Raw genomic sequence first — 27938 nt, forward strand, 5'->3', positions numbered from 1 at the left:
GCGAACCCCTTTCACCTTCCAATTAGTGGATTCCACACTCTACCTCCGGATCTGTCGCCCACATGCTGTGAGATTTTATTTAATTTAATTTTTTCCCACCAAACAGTTCCATCCAATCCATTAGCCGAGACACGCAAAAACAAAATAGACCTTAAAGTGCACATCAAAATCAGATGACTGTTTCCTATAGGTTCCAGGGACGTGCAGAGAGGTTTAAAGGGGCGGGTGCTCAAAGTTAAAAAGGGGCACATTGAACCATGCTGAATAACAACAACACACATTCATCAAGAATCTAATATGGGAAGGGCAGGGCTGTGTTGATCTGAGACTGTAGACATTAAAAAGTCCACAGGAGAGATGGTAGCTGATTAAACAAGTGTCATGAGATAATAACAAAATGCAAAGATTGGTGACAGCGCTTGGAACCATAAGGCAACGAAAAACTGTGACATAAACTCGGCTCTGCCTGTGAATCACTCTTTGCTTCTCTTCTTCCTTCCTTCCCATCATTTCATATATCACTCTCCACTTGCTGTCTGAGAACAAGGCACAACTTGCTATTGCAATAAACTATAATCTAATTATCCACACCTAACAACTCTTGCACTTAATCTATAATAAAATGATGACAGAAAAATGTTATAGCACTGCCTTTAGTAGCCTCATACAGCTCCTACTGTTTCCTCCTCATGTCCTTACCAGCCATGTCTGCACAATGTTATATCATGAGTAATATTTTTTTAAATCCAGCTAAATAAAACACACACATGCACACACAGTGACATTTTAGACCTTCTTCAGAATACTGTATATACTATGGGCATCCTTACATTATTATTTATTACTAGAGCTACAATAATAAAGCAATGAGGAGGGGGAAGTAATAAATATGAAATAATGTATTTATGATGATTCCATTTGTTTCACTATCCACTCTGTGCAGGGCAAAGCTTATTACATTTTTAAACTGTATTTTTACTGCTGTAAAATCCAACTTTTGTCTTATTTAAAATATAAATCTAATATAATCTGCTTCTTAATGTATGTTCTTTAAAATACAGCGTGTGTTTTTTAATATATTATAATTATAATAATTATTATGTGGACATGCATATTAGATCGTTTTTTAGTGAAATATAATCCCTCCAGAAAGGCAGGAAATGCCCAGAAACTTACTTTAAAACTAAATATGTTCCCTAAAACGGTGACAGAGCTACAGACCCATGACAGCCTTACACAGGTAGCCAGCAGCTATGACCAGCACTACTTGTGCAGTTAATAAAAGGACAGGTAATGTTTGTCGCGCTGTTGCACACACAGCACGCTCGTTTGTTTCAGTTCGTCAGTTGCAACAAGACAGCTTACCAACGTGTACGTAATAAGCTAATACTCCTGTGTGCTACACACTACAGTGTGCGCTGTACACCTACTTACTGGGTTTGTCGCATCAGTCTGTGTCTCTGAGTTAACTTGTGTTTCTCCTACAGCTCCGGACCGCTAAAAATGCGCGTGCTCTTTGTGAGCTCGTTCCCGGCTCGTAACCAGCGCGTTCTGCTGTCAAGGGCGATCATTGGTTAAATGTGATCATGTGACTGATGCAAGCCAGATCCTTTTATTTAGCAAAACTATGATTAATAGTTAAATATTATTGTTGAGGGGCACAGACAGGACTCCGCACGCACACACACATAAAATAAATAAATTAATAAATAAAAAAAATTTAAAAGTTGCCTCAACAAAAGGGCACTTTGGGCACTCATCAGGAAAGGGGCGGGTGCTCAAGCCCCTCTAGCCCCCCCCTCTGCACGTCCCTGATAGGTTCATTATACCAACAGTCATTTAATCATTTACCAAATATAAAAAGAGATTAACTGGTGCAGCTAAGACATTTAACAGCAAACAGTTGCTTCTTCTGTCATTAGACAAAATGTATTAAACTTCTGCTCAGATCATCGCAGATTTTTGAATAATAAAAAAATCAGTCTGTCAACCAACTGATTCGAGCTGTCAAACTGCTGCATCGCTTCTAACAGTCAGTTAGAAATTCCATCATGACAGATTTTACATTTCTGTTCCAGAGCTTTTTTTCAGTCTGCAAGGCAGCAATTACATTTTAGAGCTCAAAGTTTTATTCTCCTGGGTACATTCAGTAAACACAACTTTATCTAAGCTTTTCTTTAGTAAGTTTGTGATTAACTGTCAGCTGAATGAAGCATTGCTTAAGCGCTTATAGGTTGAGTTTGCACAGATAAGGTTGAAAAGCCTTCATAGACTTTAATTTATAGAAATGTGTGTCTGTTGATAACACTATTTGACAGGGGAGATTTAGTTCGTTTCTCTCTCTCTTTTTTTTTTTTAAAATTGATGATTGAGGTTTACCCCTTTTTTGCTTGTGACCTTCACGCGTTAGTATTGACACGCTCACTTAACAGGGCTATCGACAGCATACAGGGGTGATTTCAGTGCCAAATCTCACATCGCATATGACATCATACTCTGAATAGCACATGAGTTCTTGAGCTGAAAGATGAAAAAATGGAGGTGTTGAAAAAATAATCAGTGGAGGTGGAGAAGTACTGATGCAACGCAGGGCACGCATTGACTGGTTATTTGGAAACTTAGCGCAGCTCCCATGCAGGGAAAGTTTAGGGGAACACAGACATTGTGTAGGTGCATCACAGGAGGCCAGCTCCGGTTGATTGTGAAAACTCACAAAAAACTTAAATGTAAAATAAATAGAAAAAAAATATTTCAATATGTAAAGGAGTGAAGTTATTCTTTTTATTATTCTCCCATTTGCGTAGGTATTTGCCTACACAGAAGAATGCTGAGCCCTTAATACAACACCATACTCTCTACCTACTAGCTGTCTGCTGTGTATAGAGTTATGTGAAGCCTGCATGCCTGCTGTATTGGGAAATTAATGTAAATGAACGGACTGAATCTTTTACATCTTCTTTCAGATGCTTCCTTTGGGGCCACCACAGAGGATTATCTCCCCCATGCTTCTTGTGTCAGACCAGCCCTCTGCATGTTCTCCTTCACTATAGCCATAAAACTTCTCTTTAGTCTTCCTCTTTTCCTCTGCTGCTCAGAGGTCCAATTGTTCAATTTATTCATTATCCCACCTCAGGTATCTCAGCCTTATTTCTCTAACTTTGTCTCCAAACTGCTGAATCTGAATAAATTATATAGATTAGTGAAGTTTTACTCTACAATTGTTAATGATTTTCTTCAGCCAGTCATTACTACATCTGCTGAAATAACTAGACGTTGGTAAAATTATTCAAGGAATAAATACTTCATAAAATCATGTTAGGTATGGCAGACATGAAAATATCAAGACTGGAATTAATAGAAATATGAGCCCATCATGAAGAAACTGTAGAAATGACAGTTAATGTAATAATGGGGTGATGTAATTGCATTTTCTATCCATCCAGAGAAGCATTTTATTGCAGTTTGACTATTATTACACTATTATACAGGTTTCACTTAATTGCTTGTTACAGAGAGAGAGTCAGAGTGACAGCTAATGTGATACTTATTAAGCCAGATAGAAAGCAGACCGACTCGGAGAAGAGGCAAAATTGCATCTGGCAGGCACAAATTTTAAACTTTCCCTGCCCAGACAACTTTGTCTCAGGAATAAACAAACCCCACGCTGAGTTAGTGTGTCCCTTAGGAGCTATTAATAATAGGGTTATTAATATAGCATTCAAGGAATACAGGAACACCATGAATGTAGTGATGAGGGCGATGATAGATAAGGCTTGGTTTCAAAAAGCATGTTGGACATGAAAACCTTTATTCATGACCTCCAATAAAATCTGCTTTGACTCTATAAAAAGACAAAACAGACTGCTGCGGGCCACGCTCAGGCATCCTAGAAGATGGATAGATGCATTGTGGGTCTGCTAGCGTGCAAAAGCTGCATTAAAGTAACTGTTTAAAAAAATCAGACAGCCTAAACGGGGTTACTGCCCTGCAAAATAAAACTTAAGTAGTAGTTTCTGGAGTAAAGCACTGAGAGTGAAAGTCAAAGATGAAAGCAGATCAAGATAATTAGGATGAACGCGCCTACTGGGTAGCACAGCCAAAGAAACAATGATAGTCAACAAATCTTGCCTGCTTTTTCTCTATTCATCAAAACTTTGCTGTTAACAAAGTGCTTATTTCGTATCCTAGCTGGCACAAATCAGAACACTTATTCCACTCAAGTGAGGAAGCTGAATCTGCATATACTGCCGTGTGTGTGTGTGTGTGTGTGTGTGTGTGTGTGGAGACTCCTGGCATATCATTAGCCTTAGTGCTAATGATATGGAGTTAAACTGAATTATTTATATTTGTGTAGGGAATGAAAGTTTTAAGCTTGTGTGGAGGCCAATGTCATTTTCAATTCTGCTTATTGGTAGGATTTATTTCGGGTTAGCTTATTTATCCGAGGTAAATTTTTCTGTGGGGAAAAATCAGAAATCTGCTTAACGTTATGCATTAGTCGAGGTGGTTGTAGTCTAAGGGCTGTGTTGGGGAGTGGGGAACTACATGTAATTAAACAAATAGAATATGTATATGTAAACCCCAGGTGTAGCTTTTGGGTCTCAATTAACACTTTCCTAAAAACTTAGATGCTTTCTTTATTTTCAGGTTAATTAAAAAAAAGTTTGTTTTGTAAATTATGGTCTCTGTGATATCATGACTGACACCATCTGATGCTTTACCTTTCCAAAGGACATGCATGCAGAAATTGCAGTAAGTTGCTGTAACAAAAGAGGGAGATGTTTTATTTCAAGCCAACACTCCAATTATCTACTAAGCCAGTATTTAAACAAACATTATTAACACATTTACATGTATACATATTAGTCACCTAGCATAATCGTCTCTGGCGATGCACTTTATACGTTTTTTTTTGCTCATTAGTGACTCCTTGGCTTTAAATATATAATCTCCCTCTGCTGGTAATGCAACTTCTGCATGCTTGTCCATTTCATGTTTTGGAGAGGCAAAGCATGAAATGGACACAATGTACCGGCGTGTCTATTGCACGTATTACATGGGACTCTGTGAGAGTCAGAATGAAAAACTATATTGGGCATGCTCATTGGGTCGGGTCAGACTGTCATGGTTTGCTGTACTCACCTTTTCCTCCAGGGCGCTGTCTGGGTGTTTGGGCCATCTTGGACTCCACGCTCACGCACTACTCACCTGCTGCTCATCTCTGCTAATTGCTTCAGGCAGTACTTAAGGCCTTGGTGGAGTGTTGGTCCTCGGTGGATCGTTGTACTTACTTCCACCTTCTTGGACCCCCGCCTGTATTCCCTGGACTAGCAAGAGTGTGAGGCACGGCGTGGATTTTGGACTGAGTGTGTTTTGTATCATGGGCTAAGTGAAGAGGAGTGTGAGTGTGTTTCCTCCCCCAGCCTTGGACCTTCCCTTGGAATCCCTGGAGGCCACTCCCCACATTTGCTGTATATGTGTACATATCTCACCTGCTGCTGTAAATAAATCCTTTTCTGCATGCACAGCTCTGAATGCCACATTTGAATTATTATTTTTATTGTTATTAGTATCCCATTTCGTTTAGTTAACATATTTTTGTGCTACTACTTCCCTACTTTAAATCTTCCGTGACAGGCTCCGCCCTTTTTTAATGCCATGATTAAGCCCACTGTGATGCATTTGCCTCCAGTTACACCCCCACATACTGTATCTGAGACTTTGCTCAATTCTTTCCATCATCTTGGATAAACTCTATAAATGTATTAACTATTGCTTTTTATTGTTTCTTTAGAGCTGTTGCCTGTTCCTCAGTTTCTTGAAGTACATGGACCTGTCCCTCATTGTGAATCTTTGGTTTGAACGTGTGTGAGTGGGCAGGCCTTACTTTGTCAGAGGTTTTCCTGGATGCACATACTCTCAGCAGTTCCTGTTTGATCCGTAACTGGTACACCTGCACCAGATCACATCCCTCGTGAATATTTAAGGACTGGCTCAGTCATCCAGCCTTTGCCAGATTCTACAGCTCAACACTGGTATCAGATTCAGCCTTTTTTTCTTTCCTAGTGTGTGCCTGAGCTTCTCTCCCCGTCTCACATTGTCATGTGCCAGCCAGTCGGACTGAGAATTCACTCTGAAATAAATCTCTCAGGAAAACCTCTGTCTGGGATTCATCCGTCCCCTTGCACACGTCATCCTAATAAATAAACCTTGAATTGAGCTCCCACTGTTTGTGTCTGCAATTTTGACTCTGCTAATTATGCTTCATTCATGTTATTTGAGACATTGACTGTTTTACTGAGCAGTCCTGCTTGGTGCACTTTCCTGACCTGGAACACAGCTTGCACCTGATGAATAGTACATTTTTTTGTTTGTTTGTTTTGCTGTTCTGGACCCTGTTTTGCATAACTATTTAAATCCTTTAAATTCTTCCTTTTAAATTCTAATCCTTGTAGAACTGCAACCACATAAGCTAGCGCAATAATTCTTTTTGCATATGAAACCGGAGGAGTTGTACTTACATTTTATGCCATCAGCTTGTCCTAATCAGCTGTTCATAACACTTCCTACATTGGAATAGCTGTTAGCACAAACTATCGCATGTCTGCCATTTCCTGCCCCAAACCGGAAATGACATCATTTTCACGGAAAATGTAGTTTTTTATCTTCGGGGCCTTGTAAGCCTATTCTGGTGTTTTTTAAAAGTCGTGTTTGACTTTATGCTTTTCTGTATAGTTTCTGGGATGCTTAGAACTCAAATTGCACTGCTGGAAATAGTTTATTTTGATGCACTTTTTTTTTTTTACAAATTTACATGATATTTATTTTTGGTTTTTCCTGCAGTGTATAAAAATTGGTATATCTGAAAATAAAACTATGAAGACACTCAAAATAAATTTCCTGTGGTGGGAAACTAATTTGTGCTACTTATTTGTATTTACAGTTTTGAGGGATAAACGTCTTAAATTTCTCTAGCTACAAATATATGTAAAAAAGAAACAAAAACGATTTTCAATTTTTTGTAGTTTCTTTCCACTTTTTTGCAATTTATGTAGTTACTATGGACTTAATGCATACATATTATTAAAATTTGGGATATAACAGTTGTATTGATGTATAGCAATTTGAAATGCTCCCAATAATGGCACTACAGCATGTAAAAATATAAAGATAAGCTCTGGCGGACTTGGTTCTATGGTAGGTAGGGTTAAAGTGATAATTTGTAAAACTATCCCTTTAAATTACTAAGAGGTACCTGCAGTAACTGTCTGCTATTATTTGAAATAGAATAACATTTTACACTTGTTAATAAATAATCAGTCCTGAAGCAGGGGTGCTTTTGAGGAAGTTTCATAGAAGTTACCTTTCTTTGTGAAGCCACGGATTGGACCATTTAATTTCATCAGAAACTGGATTTGATTCTTGAGTCATATCTCTTCAAAGATGGCGGTGTCAGCCCATGGTGTGCAGATTAAAAAAATTATCATCAAGTAGGAAACTCTGGATTTGGACCAATGCCTGCAAAACTCACCTTTATCTTTGGTAAATAGCATATGATAACATTCTAACATGGTGGGAATAAATAATGCATCGATCAGTTCTGGTATGATTTTTGTTCAAGCTGACTTCCTAGAAACCAGCCAAAATTAAAGCACTTATTATACAGACTAATAAGTAACTCGGAGAGCTGCTGCATGTTTTGCATTCTGGAGTGGGCATTCTAAAACTTCTTGTGTACATTTATGTTCACTAAGAGCTCACAAAGAAATGAGTAATTATGGACGTGATTGTTATGTTTATCACTCTGCACCTGCAGATAAATCACTTAATTCTAACAAACACTTCATGAGAGAACGAAGAGGCATCTGTACAAACATTCTGGGATGCTACTCTTTTGAATCAACTTAAACCACAAAGGATGTAAGCAAAACATAATAGTTCTCTGTCCTAATGTGCTGGCCATGGTTATCCAGTGATTTACATAAATACATGCTAAACAGAAATATTCCCCGAACAGTTCGTAGACAGCAGATATATTTGTTACTAGCAATTTACTCTAAAATCCCAGAACTGTTTTCACAAAAATCAAATCAAATGTGTTTGGTTATTTTCCTCTGGAAAGAAAACTCACCAGAGTCCACTGACTACACTGGAAAGAGGCTCTTCTGGCCACATTTGATTTGACGGACACTCTCACCATTTCAAATTAAATACACTAGAATTTGTTTCAGCTGAATAGATTCGAAGTGAAAATGCTTAAAGACATGTGGCCTAAGGATGAACAGTCCTTTTCACGTGCTGCACATTAAGGTCTCTGTTTCAGAAATAGAAGAAAAGCAAAGGTGCAAATTGCACAGTTGTTCAGTTTTGTGCATCTTGCAAAGATAATCCTGTATAATATAGAATTAGAGATCAGAAAATCATACAAACATTTACTGAACCTGACTGTTTTCCCCAATAGAGTGGCTGAGCAGCAAAAATCATGTCTGAAAAGTCTAGAGATTACAGATACAGTTACAGCTATTGTATGCACACAAAGGGACCGAGAGTAAGCCTGACGAGTGAGAGAGACAGAAGCTGATTTTTTTTCATGAGTCATCCAACCATTACACCTCCGGTTAAGAAATCACCAGACTGTGTAACCCTTCATCACTAAAGGACTTTTTTTGTATTACTCAGTGGTTCAATAAGTAAGCAAGTAAGACAATTCTGCTTTCCTCTGCATTCACTTTTTTTTTAAGAATTATTTTTGTTGTGGTATTAATATCTTAAAATATTTTATATTATTTGAAGTACCATGCTTTGCCATTATTTATGCTGTTTCTTTATAGCTTCTCGATTGCAAGAATCCATGTTTTCCTGTGTGGCAAATCATACCTGCGCTATATTTAGAAAGGTGGATGTAGAAACAGGCTGTATTACCTCATGTAGCTTTCTTCTTGTGGACTGTACGGTTACATTTTTTTTCATCAACATTCCAACTTCAGCAATAGTGAGGGAAAAAACATTTCTTTGTTTTCCAGATACATCAAAACATCAGGTTTATTTACCAAGGCTTTATGCAAATATGATGACCTGCAGACTGGGCTCATGTTCAGTTTCAGTGAATAAATGCTAAGTGGCAGCAGACTTTGTAAACACATTGACGCTCTGATTTGTTTTCAATGTAGCTGTCACAAAAAGAAACAACAGTGTAAGAAAAAAAACACACAAAAAGACTACTGTCAGGTTTGTTAAAGGTGCTTTTTTCTTCAACTTGTAGCAACCTGATAGCTCTTGCAGATCTCACACATAAACCTGTGATGTGAGAAAAAATGCAGTGTCCTTAATTTACTCTCTTAAAAAAATGCTGCTGTCTATCTGATAACCTTTCAGCTCAGATCCTATAAAAGTGTATATCTGAATATCCGTTGTATCGTGAAAACACAAAGCCCCATTCCAAACGAACTTCCCGACATTCAGCACGCAGCGGTCATCTTCCTCTTGAGCCTTCAGGAGGTGCACATCGCTGTCTTATCAAGCAGCGCTTGGCCCTTGTGGAGATTATATTTACTCTGTGCTGCCGTAAGCACCTTTCCTGACAGATTATATGAATTAAGGCCTTATTATGGGCTCTGGCCAGGAGCTGCATGTACCGGTGATTTGTAATAAGGGCAGTGCTGAGGTGAGTCAGCAGCAACTGGCCTGATTACAGCAGCTGGACCTCAGGAGGAAAACCCGTGGCTCATCTGCGGTAAACAAACACCGCATGAGGGGAAGAACACTCCATTAGCTTCTTTGTACTTTGTAGGCAGACGCGGTTAGACAACACTTTCCATTCATAAGGATCACATTTGAAAAATGTCATCAATAATGGAATCTGTAAAGTAACTTGATGTTGCAGGAAGAAGAAAGACAGAAGAGCCATTTTGGTTCATAGGAATTAGACAATATTTTATATTCTTTTGTAGCAAAATGTTTTCACACATAAACAGGTTTTTTTTTCTTGTTTTTGTCCTGGAACCTCAGGTGAGAATCATGACTATGTTGAGTCAAATACACACTTAAATTTATATCTTAGTTAGCAGAGTGGAGGGGGATGTTATATGATGTCACAAGCAGAGACGGCAGGTTAAAGGGTCACTTCACACATTCACTAAAATACATATTTCAACGTGTACCCCCAGTGTCACAAAAGCAAATGTTTTCTGGTTTTATTTGCTCAAATTCCAAAATAAGCATCCTTGAAACTTCAGATGAAATAAAACAGATGGGAATAGATTTAGGTTTCTTCTGCTTATAGTCACAATGAATTCAATTTCAAAATCTTTAGCAAAACAACTTGTTTTAATATGTAAGGTAAAATGCTCTCCGCTTATAATAATGAGTGAAACTATCAGGATATAATGAGAAATTAATAGAAATGAAACCAAAAGAGGGAGGATGATTTGTTGCATGAAAGTGGACAATATAGATAAAAATGTACCTAACTTGTTTTTTTTTTTGTGACTTTGTTGCATCGTTGTCATTAAAACCAACTGTTATTGGCAAATTAGGCAGACAAGTGTCTGCAAACAAAATACCTGAGATACTAAAGTAACGTGCTGATGATATTGGGTAATCTGACTTATTCTGTTAAGAATAAATAATAAATGTTATGAATCACACGGTCTGTAGCACTCATTCATTTGCAGCAAAGACAAAAATCTTCAAAAATGTAAGCTAACAATTGTTTAAAAAGTTGTAATGTTTTGGCAAACATTAAATTGAGGGTAAAACGACATTCGTTGAGGACTCAAAATCTCAAAGATAAAGATTAACACTTTATTACGGGCGCAGTCATTTCGATTTTTTCTGTTCAGCATTGTGTAGGTATTCCTCAGGCTAGCAAATTCCTGCGAAAAGTTACGTAGTTGGCAGTGATTCAAAGTGTTTCATACAGGTTTTCGTGGAAAACAATATGCTGGGAACAAAAAAAAATCAGACAGTGATACAGAAGCATGTCTGTGTAGCTTATTGCTGCACCTGGGCTACAGCTCTGGTACAGAAGAACATTTACACTGATATTGGAGGGTTTTGATGAGAACGGTTTTGCTGCTGCTGCTGCTGAATTAGTTTTTGTTCAATTCATGAATCAGATCATTTTGGAACTGAACTGGAAAATGGGAACGATTGTCAAAACAGTAGAAATGTTATTATAAAACAATATATGGTTCTTAAAGAAGTAAGGACTAATATGGGTACTTTTCTGTCACTTTTATGCAAACAAACAAGATAATTTTGCAAAAAAAAAAAAAAGAAAGAAAGAAAAAACTGTATAGATGTTTTTTCCTTATTTCCTTAGTTTTCTTTTCATTGATTTAATATCAATCAAACTTTTGAGTGTAAATCCAAAACTGCTGCTGGTTAAGTCGAACGTGGGTCTTAAGGTGAAATATGACATGTCTCTACTGATTAGAGTCACAACACTGACAGTTGGTAAATAATTGTGTGGTGAAAGCATAGAAAGAGCAAAGAAGGCAGAAAAGTCACTGCACAGGTATGTTTATATATCTTTGCCACAATAACACAAAGAATGTTTCGTTTTATAAAGGACTCCATGTAGATTGCTTTTGTTCAACAAACTGTGATGTGGAAACTGATTATGAAAATCCATATCTGGCTACAGGCAAAAAAAAGTGAAGTAAAATAATACCAATCGTAGTTTAAACATAACATTATTGCCATTACCAAGATGAATGTTATGTGCAAACACACCTACACATTGATTTTATGTCATTTATGCTCTCACTCTCTTATTTGCAAACTGTGGAAGCTGCCATGCTGACCAACAGAGACTGCCCACGAGAGTGAGCTCAACAGTAAAACCTTTGGATTTAAAAACAAGGTTGTTTTTTTATGTTTTATAATGCAAATGTAATATTTTAAATGACACAAAAGTAACTCCATGCCTCAACTGTCTCAGTCCTAAATGCACATGTGGCTTTCTGGAACAAAGTGCTATCCCTGCAACTGAATAATAAGAATAATAAGAAAAAAGTCTCATTCATCCATTGGAGCAGTGCACGCTTCGTCCCATAACCCTGTTGCAATCATCTTGAACAAATGATTTATGTCGTTGGCCACTTTGTAGGTATTACTCTGAATTTATCATTTATTTTAGACACATTATTAGAGAATGTTTGTGCTTTTTAAATTGCTGAATTTATAAGCTCATGATTTTAAAGCTCATTTGGATATACTGTATGTCATATACAGTTAAACACACTTAATGTCAGCAGTGTGGCTCACTGGCTAGAATGGATATACTGTATGGCACGGATACAGTGCAACTCAGTATTGCGGCAAAACATGTAATATACACTCTGGTCCACCGCGTCCATTTCACGCTTTGCCTCTCCAAAACATGAAATGGACACACATACAGAAGTTACATTACCGCATTACCAGCAGTGGCAGATAATATATTTAGAACCAAGAAGTCAGTAGTGACCAAAAAAACATATGCAGGACATTCCAAGGTCCTTAATCGCCACAAATGGTTAAGCTAGGGGGCTAATATGTATTTACATGTAAATGTGTTAATAATATCTATTTAAACACTTTACTGTGATTCTTTTCAAGTTGGCTTGAAATAAAATATCTCCCTCTTCTTTTACTGCAGCTTACTGGAACTTCGACATGCGTGTCCTTTTCACGCTTCGTAGAGGCAAAGAGTGAAACGGACACGGTGGACTGGCGTGTCTATTGCACGTTTTGTGGTGATATTGGGTTAAACAATGATTAAAGCTTTAGGTAAACAGGGTCCTGATCATTTTTGTAACAGATGTAACAGATCTATAGAAGAGATACATTGTTAAACTATATATATATTGGTCTGCATTTTCCAACACCGTTGTATTGCACTAGAGGCAAAGCTCTCTGAAACCATGAGCAAATAAAACCAAGATTGTCTACAGTGTACATGCAGGAATACCACTTGAGATAAGCTGGACAATAAGTATTTTAGTCATTTGAGTGGCTTGACCCTTTAACAAAAGCCACTCCTCCACTTCCCCCTTGCAGTATCACATAAAATCCCATTTCAGTAAGCCAACTAACAATGATCAAGTTGGTACGTCACAGTAAAGCACCTTCTCACTGTTTGCTTCACATAAAAATAAAAGTACTACTGCACGATTGCCCCCTTCCCCCATCCCCATTTACATTCTCACCCAGTTATTGTACAAAAAGAATGCCAATATACAGAATGGTACACCTACTGTAGGGAAGAAACGAAAACCGATGACCATCCCACATGTTAAAATGCAGCAGAGATCCACAGAATATCGAGAAAGGCATTAAAATGCAGAGATGTTGCAGTTTTGATCAGCAGTAATCTGAGTAGAGTCTAATTCAAAGTATTTTACTGCAATGTACAGCCCTGTATGAAAGAGAATGAAAGATAAATGGGCTCTCTGATGGATCAATTGAAATAATACATAAACCAACAAAGGTTCTGTATCATGTAACTTGGTGAAATGTTTGGCCCTTAATGAGTTATCGTTCCCCTTTTTTCCTTTCTTCTAAGCAGCACGATGACCTTTATCAAATGACAAATTCCTCCATTTAACCTGGCTAAATGAGTAATTGCCATACTCTCTTGTTTGTGTTACCTCATGAGAATAACAGCCTGACGATAGATCCTGCTTTTGGCAGCTTTGGGCAAATGATTAAGTGGGCTTGATGGATTTCAAACACCATCCACGTCCAGTGACTATAATATATCTTGATAACATCTGAAACCGTACCCTGAGGCGAACACTCTGTTTACATCAATGGGCCTTTTGCCTGCAGGGACCATTGTCACCAGGGCTAACCTATGGGGAGAGTATCAAAGCACTCAAACTGACATTTTGTTAGAGCAGGATTTAACCTGAGCTGGAAACACACTGGATTTTGACTGGATGGCAACAAATAGTTTTTTGACAGCTTTACAATCAAGCAAAGAACTTTGTGTGTGGAGCTGTTTGTGTTCAATCTTAGCTGTAGTCCTACTTGCTTTAAAATAACAACGTACGATACATAACCTGAGGTACAAATACAAGACTGGCTTGCTGTGGTTCATTGTTATGGTATCTAGAAAATAGGACCATATTGTTACTGAAAATTAATCATGTTATCAATTTGAAAGTATTTGCAATGGCTGTATGAGAGATGGTAGCCTCTACATATGTGTATGTGTGAGAGGGTCTATTTGTATGTGACCAACAGCTACAAACTCAGTACCGAGATGTGCTTCTGCTGATGAATTGCCTCAAATAATAAATAGTAAAAATGATAGAAAAAATGACTGAAAATAAAAATGACTTTGTTTTAATTTTCTACTAGCTCCTCTGGTCTTTCTACTGTTGCAGTAGTCCCATTTCATGCTGAGGGTCCATGACATTATGATCCACTTCACCACAATCGAGGCAAATCCTCTTGGTATTCAGTTGTTTTAATAAAGACATAGTAAATCCACTTAGAATTTCTTGTCTTTCTTTCCCTTTTCTCCCCTCAGGGATAATCTCATGTACCCTGTGGTTTGGGAAATATTCCTTGTGGGCCATTTCTGCAGTTGTTTTAAAATGGGGACATTTTTCAAATACAGTTTGACACTGTCAGAGATGAGATCATGACCAGGAATCTATTGATTTGAGTGTCTTATATTGTCACTTGGGTTAGCTTCATGCAGAAGATAGTTTCCCTTTGGGATATCCTTCACTTTTCACTCATGTTTCTTTTATTCTCATATAGATTTATTGTTTGGTCATGAATCTCACATGTGGTCTTTATGGTCTTCAAACCGTGCTCTCCATTACCCACTCGGAGCTCTCAAAACTGGGCTTCTCATCCTCACTGTCATCATACTGCAGCAGCATGCCATTAACAGACAGACTGCGTTTAGTCCAGATATTACTGATCCTGCGTGGGTAGCTGCTGCGACTCTGTGTGGCCCCTACGTGACCCATGTCAAACGAATGGCTCCTCTTTGGCTTACCCTCCTGGGGGAGCCCTAGGATGCGTCCCAGCATGGTTGTGGACTCTGCCCTTCCAAGCAATGGTTCTTTATCAGACGGTGGTACCACAGCCACTGCCATAGCATTGGAACTGGTGGAGGGTCCAGAAGTCCCTGCGCCATCTCTCCCTGCCCCTCGCAGCTCCAGTGAGGTGAAGGCCCCTAAAAGGTGGTCCAAGTTTGGGCGTGCTTTGGGGCCGTGCCTCCTGAACTTGTTGCTGGGCAGGGTGGTGCACTCACTGCTTTGCATGCTGTAGCGGTCACCAGCCCCTCTTGCTGTTTGGCTGTCTAACGAGTTAGAAGAGGAGGAGGACGAAGAGAGACTGCTCTGGAGCGATCCACACTTGAACTCTACCATTTCCTCACGCATGACCACCACTGTAGATTTGACCTGTGGTGGGGCACCGTTGAACCTGTTCATTCCTCCGTTCGTCTGAGAGTATGTGTTACTCACAGTGGGCAGTTTATTAGTCTGGATCCCACTCGTCACCTTATAGCGAACCATGAGGATAATGATGAAAACCAGCAGTGTGGCCACGATGATGCCACCGATGACCAGGATCATAGTGCCACCCATGAAGCCACTGTGAATAGACTGACACTGTGGGTAATCCTCAGTGGTGACAAATTGGACACAGCCTACAATATTGGTGGCAGTGAGAGTCGTAGCAGTATCATCCCAAATGGCCAAGACACACAGGTCATACTGCATCCCTGGGACCAGATTAGTGAGTACAAAGGCCCTGTTAGTCATGGGAATCATTCTGAAAACAGAAACAGAGAGACGACATTAAAAATACAGACTTCTTGTCACAGGGATTCAAAACAAGGCCATAGTGCCAAAATGTTGAAAGTAGTTTGAATTAATATCTTATGCTTTGACATATCAAGGAAATAGTACACAATTAACCATGCTAAGTAGTTATTTATATGCACAAAGTAATTCAAAAAGATGACTTCATTGCTCCCGGTATATACCATTTGATATCCATGCAAGCAAATAGTAATGAGATAAATAGTGAATGGACAATTTTTAAATATTGTTGTTTTGGCTAAATGTAATATCTTGTACAATCCATTAAACACGCATTAAGTTGTTTCAAGTCAATTTGTTATTATTTCTGATGTTTTAATATGACTGCTTAATTAAGCTTCAGTGCTTTTTGAGTTAAACTGAAACTCAAATCTGCAGTAAGTTAATTGCCCAAGAGCTTTGCCAATGAAAAGGGTGTTTTCAAAACCTGTATTTTGTTGCACAGACAGCAACTGCTTTTATCCACTCATTCATCTGGATATTTGATCTCAGAGACATTTAATTAGTAAATCCTCTTTCTCCACGTGTCAAAACATGTAATTTAAAACCCTGCACATGACTTTCCAACCGAATGCAGTAAAGTTTTTTAAGTGTTACAATTGTCTTGCTTCTTTGTAGGGTAATTTGCTGTGCTTGACAGGTCGCACATGCTGCCATCGAATCCAAAACTTCAAAGTAGTTGGATTTAAAATGCTGTTTTGATGCTAAATTAATAAATCTCTGGTAATGCCAATTAGTGGACATGCACAGTTTAGAAAATACTTTTTCTGTGTTTAGGATACTTTACGTATAATTTGACGACCACTTTCAGCTACCGTGCCCTAGACCATTAGATTTTTAAAAATCTAACACAGGAGCAGTACCATAAGGAACAGGTTGCACCTTGAAGTGACTTTCTGTGATTTGGAAACTGAACTGAATTAAACAGAATTAAATAGAATGGACGTTGGCCATTGATCTTCTGCCAAAAAAGACAATAGATGAATATAATTGGTCTTCAATCTTGCTTTAACATCATGGTTAGAGAAGCCTCAACAAACTTTCGAATCCAAGCCATTTTTGAGGGGTGTATAAAACATAATGTATTTCAACTTTTGATTTGAAAATGTATCATATTCCAACACAATTTTGTAATTACATGTACAATACAACAAATAATTTATTGATGTGAAACTGGAAAACACTGGGGTAAAAAAGGTTTAGACTCCAACATACCCATAAGGGCATGTATAAATAGATTCCTCAGTCATTCATCCATTGTTGCTTGCTGTTTTCTTATAGCATATGTGTTGAAAGCTTTGATCCCTCTGAAGTGCCTCCACCAAAGAGCCCAGACACCAGCGGGGCTACAGTTCATTATTCATCCTTAATTGCCTCTTTCTCCCATAACCAGGAAGAAGCTGTGCTTCCTCACATGTTCCAGTGGACTCATGCAATCCCTCCTCTGCTCCACATGGCTGTGATTGATTTTTAATCATGCCATTGTTTCAGTGCAGGCAGTGGGAAACTACATCGGCCAGCTAGGGGGGTGCACATATGCATGCTATGAAAGGATATCAGTATTAATTCAGAAACAGTAGTTGTCCTGTCTTTTCACATTATCTTTTCCTTCCAGTTTATAATGTGTATTCTGGTGTGCAGATAAATGAATTGCTTTAGGCCATTTTTTCTTCTGTATATAAAGTACATACTGAGGATTACATTAAAGAATAAAGCATCAAATCACATGGTAAGCAAAGTCAGTGCTCAACACTTAAATTAATGGCTACCAACTGTGCACTAAAGCAGGGCTCTAGACTAACTTTTTGACATGGGCGCACCGGTACGCCTAACTTTAAAAATTTAGGCGTACCGGCACAAAAGTTAGGCGCACTCAAATTTTTCAACCGCATCGCTTAACACCGCAGTTTTACATGTGCACTTTCTTTGGGGGGGGGGGAAGTCCATACAGACAATATTAATTTCTAAATTATTAACTAACAAACTTGTGCTTAAAGTGCTTTGTCAATATTGTAGAAAATGTTAAAAACTTAATCATCATCTTGGCCTCCTCTGACGACCTGTTTGCTGCTGTCTGCTGCTGAAAGGCCGTGGGGAGAGGGGACACTTGGGCAGTGCATTTACTGCAGCATATAATGTGTTTTCTGGATACACTGTGCTTTTTCAGCATTCAAATATTGATGGCACCGTGTCAGAGCACTGGCTATGAATTTCAGACAGATCAGGCCTTAACTTAACAAAAAAGTTATCAATAGTTCTTTTCATCTTTTCTTATTACCCACAGCTACAGTACATCCACTTCTCTCAGGCCTAGGCTGCTCACTAGGGCTGAGTATCATCACTGATTTCTATAATCCATTCAATTCCGGTTCTCAAAGTCCTGATTTGATTCAATTTAGCCTCAGACAGTCAGAAATATTATAATTCTGATCATTTATCAGTACTGATACACATGAGACTTCATCAGAATTGTGAAAATCACAGCAGATGCCTTTGTGTGAAAGTAACTGAGAATAAAACACAGGAAAACATGAAGGAGATTTTCCTGGTCTGGCTTTTTATAGCAGATAACCTTAAAAATATTCTGCAATTTTGCATAATTTTAAGAAATTTAAATTTCTTCAGTATTGAACAGCAGAAATTAGGCTTTCTTGTCCGAGGTCATTTAAGTGAAAAAAGAAAAAGCGCTGTAAACAACGCTAGACTGGTGGGTAATAAGCGAATGAATAATGCAGAAAACAGATTTGAGATGGGAAACTGTTCCTGAAGTACAGAGAGAGAGAGAGCTGTGCAGGAAGTGTGATTTTTATCGTGGTGGAAGCAAAACAGCAAAAGTCAGAGGGAATTCATGACGACATTGATCAAATGTGAAGCGCAGTTTGCTGCTTCTTTTGCTGCAGGCTCGGTGAATTTTGGTTGGAGAGAGGCAAAACCTGCAGCTCAGAATCAGCGCAAAAAGACGTAAACACAGCGCGGACCCGAAGAATCGCTAAGCTCCGACAGCGTGTCCGTGTTCAGGCCGTCGGGTGAGAAAGCCGAGAAAGACGAAGCTGATTCTGATGTGTTGGGTCCGCTCCGTGTTTAGGTCTTTGTGTGGAATCCGTTAATGAATTGATATCGCTTTATTCAAGCTACTCACCTCTCTCTTCCACCTGCACTTTCAACTGGACCACGGCCAATCAGAGAGGTCCCGCCCCTGACTATCTCTGATTGGTTTAGTCCACGATAGGGGCATATGTGTGTCTGTTGTTGACCACACGGAGAGTTACAGAGATTTTTTTTTTGTTACCGGAACAGTTGGTCGCACCTGTGCGACCAAATATTTATTTTTAGTCGCACCACTGAAAAATTTGGTCGCATTTGCGACCAAATTGGTCGCACTCTAGAGCCCTGCACTAAAGTGAAGTTAAACTAAGAAATTCATCCTTAAATCTGCATTTAAGAACTTGCATGGTTTTAATATCTCAAACTAGCATTCAAACAAATAAATGTACATGTTTTGTTATATGGGGCCAGTCTTGACTGACAACATCAAGAATGCAATTTAAATAATCTCTTTTCAGGGAAACAATTTTGCTGCTGCGAATCACTGAATGAAAAAGGAAAATACATTTTACAAAGCTTACATTAGCCTTACAGTTGCAGTTTTGTACAAATTAGAGAAAATTCATAAGGCCGTTTACTAGAACACAGATGAGTCATCCACTGTTTCTGTCACTGGGATGAAAAAAAAATCTCAAAATTCATGTTGTTCCCTTTTTCTGGCATGAAAAGCTGGCACTAAGTATGAAAGCAAGGATATCAGATAAACAGCTTATTATTGAATTTACAGTGATGGCAAGTTGCATTAAAAGCATTTGGGCAGAGTGATATCTTTCACAATTGCTGTGCACAGTTCTATTCTTAGAATCCTAGCTAATACCCAGCCGTTTGGATTTTCTTATTATTTCATTAGATCAGGTATTGGTGATCAGATATGGTGTTTGATAGAGAAAGTAAGCCTCAGTTATCAGTGCTAGTAAGCCTGAAATGAAAATGCTCAATTTCCTGCCTAAAACAGACCATAATGTGGTAATGTATAAACTTCAGCATACTAGTCATTCAAGGATCCTTCAGTGAGTTTCTTTACATAAGTTAACATTAGTTTGAGGAAACAAAACACATTATGTGGCAAAAAAAAGGTGTAGGGGGTCGGGTTAGATCAGTGAGTGAGCAGACAACCATATGCCGTATGGCCGGAGAGCACTAGGCCCAAGTTAGAGTCTGACCTGCGGCCCTTTGGTGCATGTCTTCCCCTCTCTTCAAAAAAGGCCAAGTTGTCCTATAAATTGGGACTCATACTGTATGAATAAATCTGATTGTTGTTACTCATCCTTTAACCTCCTAGGACCTGGTGTCCACATATGTGGACATCACATATTGGGTTGCCTAGAGTCTAGACCACAATACGAAATTTAGCTCTACGAGGGCCTGATATCCTCTTCTCAGAAACTACATCAGGTAAAAAGATAATTCTTTGGTTTTACATTCATCAGGTCCCAATCAGCCAAAATAGCAAAGACAAATTAAAAATGCATGCAATGAAAAAGTTGGGGTCTTAGGAGGTTAATGTACCTAAATGCATCAATTTAATATTAAACAGCATGGCTGTATTTTTGTATTTCCAAACAGTTATCTTTGCTGAATGTTGCCGCTTTCACTGTCTCATTTGACATAGGAAATTGATTTCACAGAGCCCAAAGATCTTCAGTAACAGTCTCCAAGCTCACACTTTATGGACTTGAGCAGCTTAAGAAGGATACATTGAAATGAGGGTCTATAATCCTTTTTCTTCTTGGATTTCTAATTAATGGTTCAGGGCAAGGATTGCACTTTGGATTGCACTTTTTGCTTAAAAATGTGAACACAGCAACCCGTCAATTCTTAATTTAAACAAAAAAATCTCAAGAAGGATTAAGAAAAATGAATGTTGATCTTCAAGTAACACTTCAAAGGAACTGACTGTCTCAAGTACTCACCCACCAAACAATTAACAGCTGAGAGAAGAAATCCAACTGTATGTATTCTAAAGCTAAAGATTACACTCAAGACTCAGTGTGCCACTTTGAAGAGAGAGTTTTTAGCCCATACTTAGATGTAATCAAGTTTCAGTAATCACTCTTACCTGTAAATGAGGACTTCATCTTCAGAACAATTGTACTGAAGCTGATACATTTTGACCTTTGGAGTTGCTTTGCTAACACTCCACTTGACCAGAGCAGAAACAGCGGTCACTTCTGATACAGACACCACCTTCTCTGGAAGAGTTTTAGGCTCCCCTTTACTGATCTTAGTAGAGCTTGTTATGTCTGACAGGCCTGACTTGTTCTGGGTGGTACGGTTTGTACCATTACTCAGATGGGGGAGTTGAATGATTGATAGTTCAATGGACGCTGTAGATTCTCCTGCAGCATTAGCAGCAATGCAGGTGAATGTACCGTAGTCCTTAGATGTGGTGACTGTTATATCCAGAGTCCCATTTTCATATACAGTTGCTCTGGAGGAGTTGCTAATCAAACGGTCATCAGGAGCAACCCAATGCACAGTTGGCATTGGATCGCCAACAGCTTTGCAGCGCAAGCTAGCTGTCTGTCCCTCGAGCACGAGCAATTTGTGTGTATGTTGTGTGATCAGAGGGGGCTCACACACAAATTCCTCCTCACGAACAGACCAAAAGTAGCGTCCCTTTAGACTGGCAGGAGAAGCACAGGTTTCCATATCGTCCTCCCGTTCCAGTCTCCGAAGCCAAAGCACTTCACAATTGCAGTGCAAAGGGTTTCCACCAAAGCTTAGTGAGAGCAGGGGTGCATATGGTGTGCTCATCACCACATTGCTCTGGGAACGTGCAAAGATAGGATCTGGAGGGAGCTTCTGAAGACGATTAGAGGTGAGGTCCAAGCGTGCCAGTTTGTCGAGATCTGTAAAGGTTCCCTCAGCAATGAAGGAGATGAGGTTATGGTCCAGACTCATTTGATGGAGGTTAACCATCTTTCGGATGGCCTCCCAAGGCACAGTGCGCAAGTTGTTATATGACAGATCAAGATCCTCCAGTGTCAGTAACAAGTCATCAAAGGCTACTTTAGAGATACGGCTCAATTGATTGTTGTTGAGGATCAGGTGTTGCAGGTTAACCAGTCCTCGGAGGTCATCTGGTCCCAGTTCAGTCAACCGGTTACTATCCAGGTGTAACGATCTTAATGTCTCCAGGTCAATAAATGAGAAAGGCTGGATGTCGCTGATGGTGTTCCGGGACAAAGTGAGATCCACCAGACCTGTCATATTGGCAAAGTCCAGGGTGGAGATCTTTAGGATGAAGTTGCCACCCAGCCGGAGCTCCACAGTTCGCCGGTCAATGTCTGGTGGAACAAAGAGCAGACCTTTGGAGGGGCATAAAGTCCCCAAGGACTCTGACAAGTTCTGGCAGACACAGTATTTGGGACATGCATGGACCATCGTAACTGCAGTTCCCAGGAACAGGAGACTGATGACCACTTTGTCCATGTTAGCTTATGCAACGAGGACCTGAAAAAAAGAAAAACAAAACAAAAGATAATCAGAATCAGAATACTTTATTGATCCCTGGGGGAAATTTACAACTTAGTTGTATGGAGACTAGTTTAACTACAGTATTACTACAGTATTAGCATTGGTTAGCTTAACATAAAGAACAAACTGTCCAAAGGAAACAAAACTGGGCTGATTAATATATTTTATCTCTTTCTAAAGGCTATGTCATGTTTGGGAAAAAGATTGTGACTTGGGTTGAAATACAGCCATTCACAACAAGTTGATGTGATGCCTTACTTCAATGGTTTTAAAGATGTAAACAGAAGACACTTGAATCAGAAGACTAAATCCAAACACCATACTTTTAATCCAACAAGCTAAATATCATTAACAGGTGACTGAAAATGAAAATGTAAGGTCCAAAAAACAGACAAAAAAAAAAAAACAATAAGATGCACAAAAGAACAAAAATACACAACAAAAATGTAGAAACTGGGAAAACACAAAGAACACTAGTTTGAAAGGAGAAAATGACATAATGGTGGAAACCATTAACTGCTTAGTACAAAACATAAAGATGATCAAGCAAGTTGATGGTAAAAGATTGTGAAGATAAGATATGGAGAACAATAATTGTATAATACGACCGTATGTAACAGAATTAAAACCCCATAACTATGACAATGACCAAGCATCTTTTTGTGACCCACTGTGAATGAGACCATTCTAACCATTGGTGTAAGGAGTGCATCAGCCCAACAACGCAAAGAAGACATTGTGCCTCTCTCTCAGATGCCAGTGGCTTTGATATAAAGACAGCATCCCACACCCTAGTAATGAGGACACGCTTGAATTAGGGGAACACAAACACACAAGGACGAAAAGTTTGTCAAAAACAAGGTGTATTTTTTGTTACAGTGCTCCATTAAGCTTTATGATCAAAACTAACGTTATACATTTTCAGTTGCATGTAACTTAATGAGCCTGTGTGATCATGGATTGTGTACAGGGTTGAGAGCCATAAATCCAGTTCTGACAGAATGCCAGTATAGTCTTTGGACCATATGGTCCAAAAGCGCTTGTTTAATGAGCAGGTCTGATATTTATGCTTGAGAATATTTTACATTAATATTCTCTATTATAACCTTCATATGCATGTACTTTGCAATGCAAAGAAGGTGTGAGAAATCACACGAGGATTGTCTGAATGAAGCTCAGGATTAAACTGTGCTAAGAAGCTATTTTTAATGACGCACATGCTTATAAGCTGTCATTACAGATACCGACATACATGCAGTGGAAACTAGTTCAAGTGTAGGGTACCTGAACTAGTTTCCACAACAAACAATGCATGTTGTGTTCTTTCTTGGGATGTTACACAATTTTGTTAAGACAAAATGCAAAATTTACATGAACTACTCATTTACTACATTTTTTTTATGCTGTGCGCTATATATGATTTTACACAGTTTTTCTCATTTGTTTCCTTTTTTCATTGTGTCTGCACCATTGTAGTCAGAAATTTGGAAAGAATATCACACAAACCACATGTGTTAGACATGGAAAAAGTCAGCCTGCCTCTGTACATTAACAGTCCTCACACCTGGCTGACTGCTCCAAATGGATGGCCACACTTGACTTCATACAGCTAGCTTTTAATTCCCCCAGATATTTGTATCATTAATTCCTAATACACTCAAAACCTAAAAATCAATTTCAATCATCCTTTTTTTTTTACATGAGCAATTTTGATTAATGGGAAACTCTGCCTTGTAGTCTGCATGGTTCTCTCTAGAACCATGGAAGCATGGTTGTAATTTGTTTTACATTAACTACGTCAATTCAGATATTCATTATTATGTATGTCTGAGGTGCTAGTTGCAGCATTGTGACTTATGTGTGACTACCTTGCAACATCTCTTCATGTGTAGGCTGTGCTTTTCAATAACTTAGAAGAAGAAATATATGACTATTTTTTCTAATTTACAAAATCAATCTGTAATCATATCACAAATGCTTCCTCATTTGGGTTGTGTGTCACAGTGAAATGCTTAGAAAGCTCATGCAAAGTGGTTTGTTTTTTTTTGCAATACTCACTTTCACCAAAGAAGTTAATTTAAAAAAACAAAGCCAAAAAAACAGCGGAACTACCAAAATTATGATCCACAGTTTTGATGAGGCCAAATGGTACTATAAACCTTTTAATACCAAGAAGAAATACAACACAAAATTCTTAGAAATAAAAAAGCAACATGTTATAGATATATGAGAAAGAGAGAGAGAAAGAGAGATTTCTCATTTTTCAGTTCACACAGCTAAAGTCCTTTTCTTAATTTTTAGTATCGTAGAAAAAAGCTACAATGTGGTGCTAATATTTATGCTACAGACTTTTCTGAGGTTTCACTGTCTCAATCCTAATGTAACAATTTAAAATCAGCACTATTTAAAACTGTGAAACTCTGTGCAAAAGGCCTCATGGTGAGAGCTGTCAGTGATGACAGACAGGTTGTCTCATGTACTCATTTTAATGGACACCATCTAGAAACAGCAGCTGAAAAGTCCTATAACCTCAAAGAATCTGCCTTTATATTTTATGTATCGTTTTTCATTGGCAGTTTTTCACTTGAAGGGTACAATTTTGGTGGGTAAATATTATCAAAAAATATAGAAATTCTGTAGAAATTCATATGTATTAGATATAATCTCAGAAAGATTCCTAGTATTATCTACGTATATTCAACGTGTATTACGGTTACTGGGCAGAGAAATGTAGGCAGAAGAGATTCAGAGGTGACCTTTCAGGAAGAGAAGAGGTTCACTCACAAAGGCGTACAGTATAAACCGTGGACCATGTTTGAGGCCCATATCTATTTACTCATGACCTTTACCAAGCCTGCACCACCATCTAAAATTTACTGTAAGGGACAAAATAACAGAAATACCAACAAGGATATGTTCTATACAGTTCCACAGTACATCAATGACGCTGACATATAGTTCAATAAGAAGAGATCATTAGAAGGAATTGAGCATGGTTTATTTATGTACAGAATTCAATTTGAGGTATTTGGCGGTTAGACCTCAATGGGATTAGGGCAGGACCCCCTGGAGTCTAAACGCTGGTGGTGGAGATAAAGATGGAGTCTTGAATAGAGCCTGAATAATTAGAGATGGTGATCGGGGAGAGGGTTAGTTGGAGGAAGGAAACTGCAAGACAGACACAGTGAGATTTAAAGTACGCGGAGTGAAGGCTGATTGGCCGGCAGAAAGCCGATTGGACTAGACCAGTGATGTCACAATCAGCTTGACAGTGTGGGAAAGTGGAAGTGACTACAGATGTTCCTTATTGATCTTACAGATAAGCTTCTGTGAAATTAATTCAACTTACGACACAACAATAGAAGTCGAACAAATAGACACAAAGTGTTCATCTACTTTGTTAGATATTTTATAGACATATATTTTATTGTAGTATTTTTGTAATATACTATATGTCTATGATTGCATCAAAAGTTCAGAGATCTTTTAGCACTGGGAAATATTCACCTTTTCAAATTTTTCGTATTGGTTGCTGTCTTTGTATGAGACTCTTTATCCACTTTATGTAAAAATGCCGCCCATATGTACTTTTAAACAGAATTCATGAGCAATAAAAGCGATTATTTTTTCCTGAGGCACGTAATATAGAATATTATTGCACCATTAGGAGCTTCTGCTTGAGCTCCTTGAATTTAGTTTCATAAATGAATTTATAAATCCATGAGCAAATGCAGTTTTCAAACTTCTTGTTCTTGTATTTTATCGGTAAAGGTTCCACACAGTAATGTGGAGAAATGCGAGATTAGAGTAATTAATGTTTTTTTTTCTTGTTTTGTCCATTTGCTGAAAGAGAACATGTATTATTGGAAATTATTTTCTGTCAGAAACAAACCAGAAAGAAATCTTATTGACTGCTAAAATGCACTGATTGGACAGCTGATGGCTTTCAGTCAGTTTGAACTAGATTGAAGTATTATTCAGGTGACCCCAAACTTTTTATACATTATAAACTGAGTAAGAAATCTAGCTGAAAGCAAGGTATATACTTAGTTGTATGGAGACTAGTTTAACTACAGTATTACTACAGTATTAGCATTGGTTAGCTTAACATAAAGAACAAACTGTCCAAAGGAAACAAAACTGGGCTGATTAATATATTTTATCTCTTTCTAAAGGCTATGTCATGTTTGGGAAAAAGATTGTGACTTGGGTTGAAATACAGCCATTCACAACAAGTTGATGTGATGCCTTACTTCAATGGTTTTAAAGATGTAAACAGAAGACACTTGAATCAGAAGACTAAATCCAAACACCATACTTTTAATCCAACAAGCTAAATATCATTAACAGGTGACTGAAAATGAAAATGTAAGGTCCAAAAAACAGACAAAAAAAAAACAATAAGATGCACAAAAGAACAAAAATACACAACAAAAATGTAGAAACTGGGAAAACACAAAGAACACTAGTTTGAAAGGAGAAAATGACATAATGGTGGAAACCATTAACTGCTTAGTACAAAACATAAAGATGATCAAGCAAGTTGATGGTAAAAGATTGTGAAGATAAGATATGGAGAACAATAATTGTATAATACGACCGTATGTAACAGAATTAAAACCCCATAACTATGACAATGACCAAGCATCTTTTTGTGACCCACTGTGAATGAGACCATTCTAACCATTGGTGTAAGGAGTGCATCAGCCCAACAACGCAAAGAAGACATTGTGCCTCTCTCTCAGATGCCAGTGGCTTTGATATAAAGACAGCATCCCACACCCTAGTAATGAGGACACGCTTGAATTAGGGGAACACAAACACACAAGGACGAAAAGTTTGTCAAAAACAAGGTGTATTTTGTAAGTGGAAATTTGTTGTACAAGGGTAACCATCACATGAACATGCTTACACAGCTGTGTTGCCATCTGTTAGACAAAAATCCGACTGTACTATATAGGTTGAGTTAGCCCTGAGGGAGATGACGGTCACTCTGATGGTTTTGCCTTCCCTTGGCACCAACAAAGCCTTGTCCGCATCAGTTTAATTCCTAATGCAGGTAAGCCAGGCTGTAAACGTCAGGACAATCTATGTTATACAAATTTTCATTCTTTCTTCGACCCATTGTCGTGTTAAAAGAAAAAACAATAAAACCTCTAGCTGAGTCCTTTCACCGAGATTTGTCCTTTTTTTCCTCAGTTGTCAGCTTTGTTCACAAATCTTCCAATACATTGCTGTCTCCTTAACAACGGGAAGAGAGCGCAGTGCAGACGGAGCTGGACTCTCGAGCATTACATCTTTCTCTTTCTTCTGGTATGCTTTGATAAAACATGTCACAGGCTGACAGCTCAGTAAGCCTGACTGTGCTACATACAATCCACTGATGTCATGTTGCATCATTTGTGGGTGCTGACGCTCAAAGTAGTGACAACAGCTCTCTCTCACTACCGTACGGGGTTGCCAGCACATATAAAGGTGCCTTACGCAGGTGTAAAATTACAGGCTAAGCAGTCTTCTTCC

At 38.4% G+C, this 27938-nt stretch overlaps 1 protein-coding gene across 2 annotated transcripts in view; it reads right to left on the reverse strand.

Moving 5' to 3' along the window:
- Window positions 1–13242: 13242 nt before the first annotated feature.
- Window positions 13243–27938, reverse strand: part of LOC308389565 (leucine-rich repeat and fibronectin type-III domain-containing protein 2) — a 141423-nt gene continuing 126727 nt past the window's right edge. For both annotated transcript variants that reach the window (XM_080871042.1, XM_080871041.1), the window contains 2 exons: window positions 20998–22394; window positions 13243–15783 (listed from right to left, as the gene is read on the reverse strand). In XM_080871042.1, the coding sequence (XP_080727168.1) occupies window positions 14802–15783; window positions 20998–22373 (2358 nt within the window). In that variant the 5' untranslated portion in view covers window positions 22374–22394 and the 3' untranslated portion in view covers window positions 13243–14801. The remainder of the gene's footprint in view (window positions 15784–20997; window positions 22395–27938) is intronic.

Source organism: Rhamphochromis sp. 'chilingali' (assembly GCF_963969265.1).
Source record: "Rhamphochromis sp. 'chilingali' genome assembly, chromosome: 21".
Lineage (NCBI taxonomy): Eukaryota > Metazoa > Chordata > Actinopteri > Cichliformes > Cichlidae > Rhamphochromis > Rhamphochromis sp. 'chilingali'.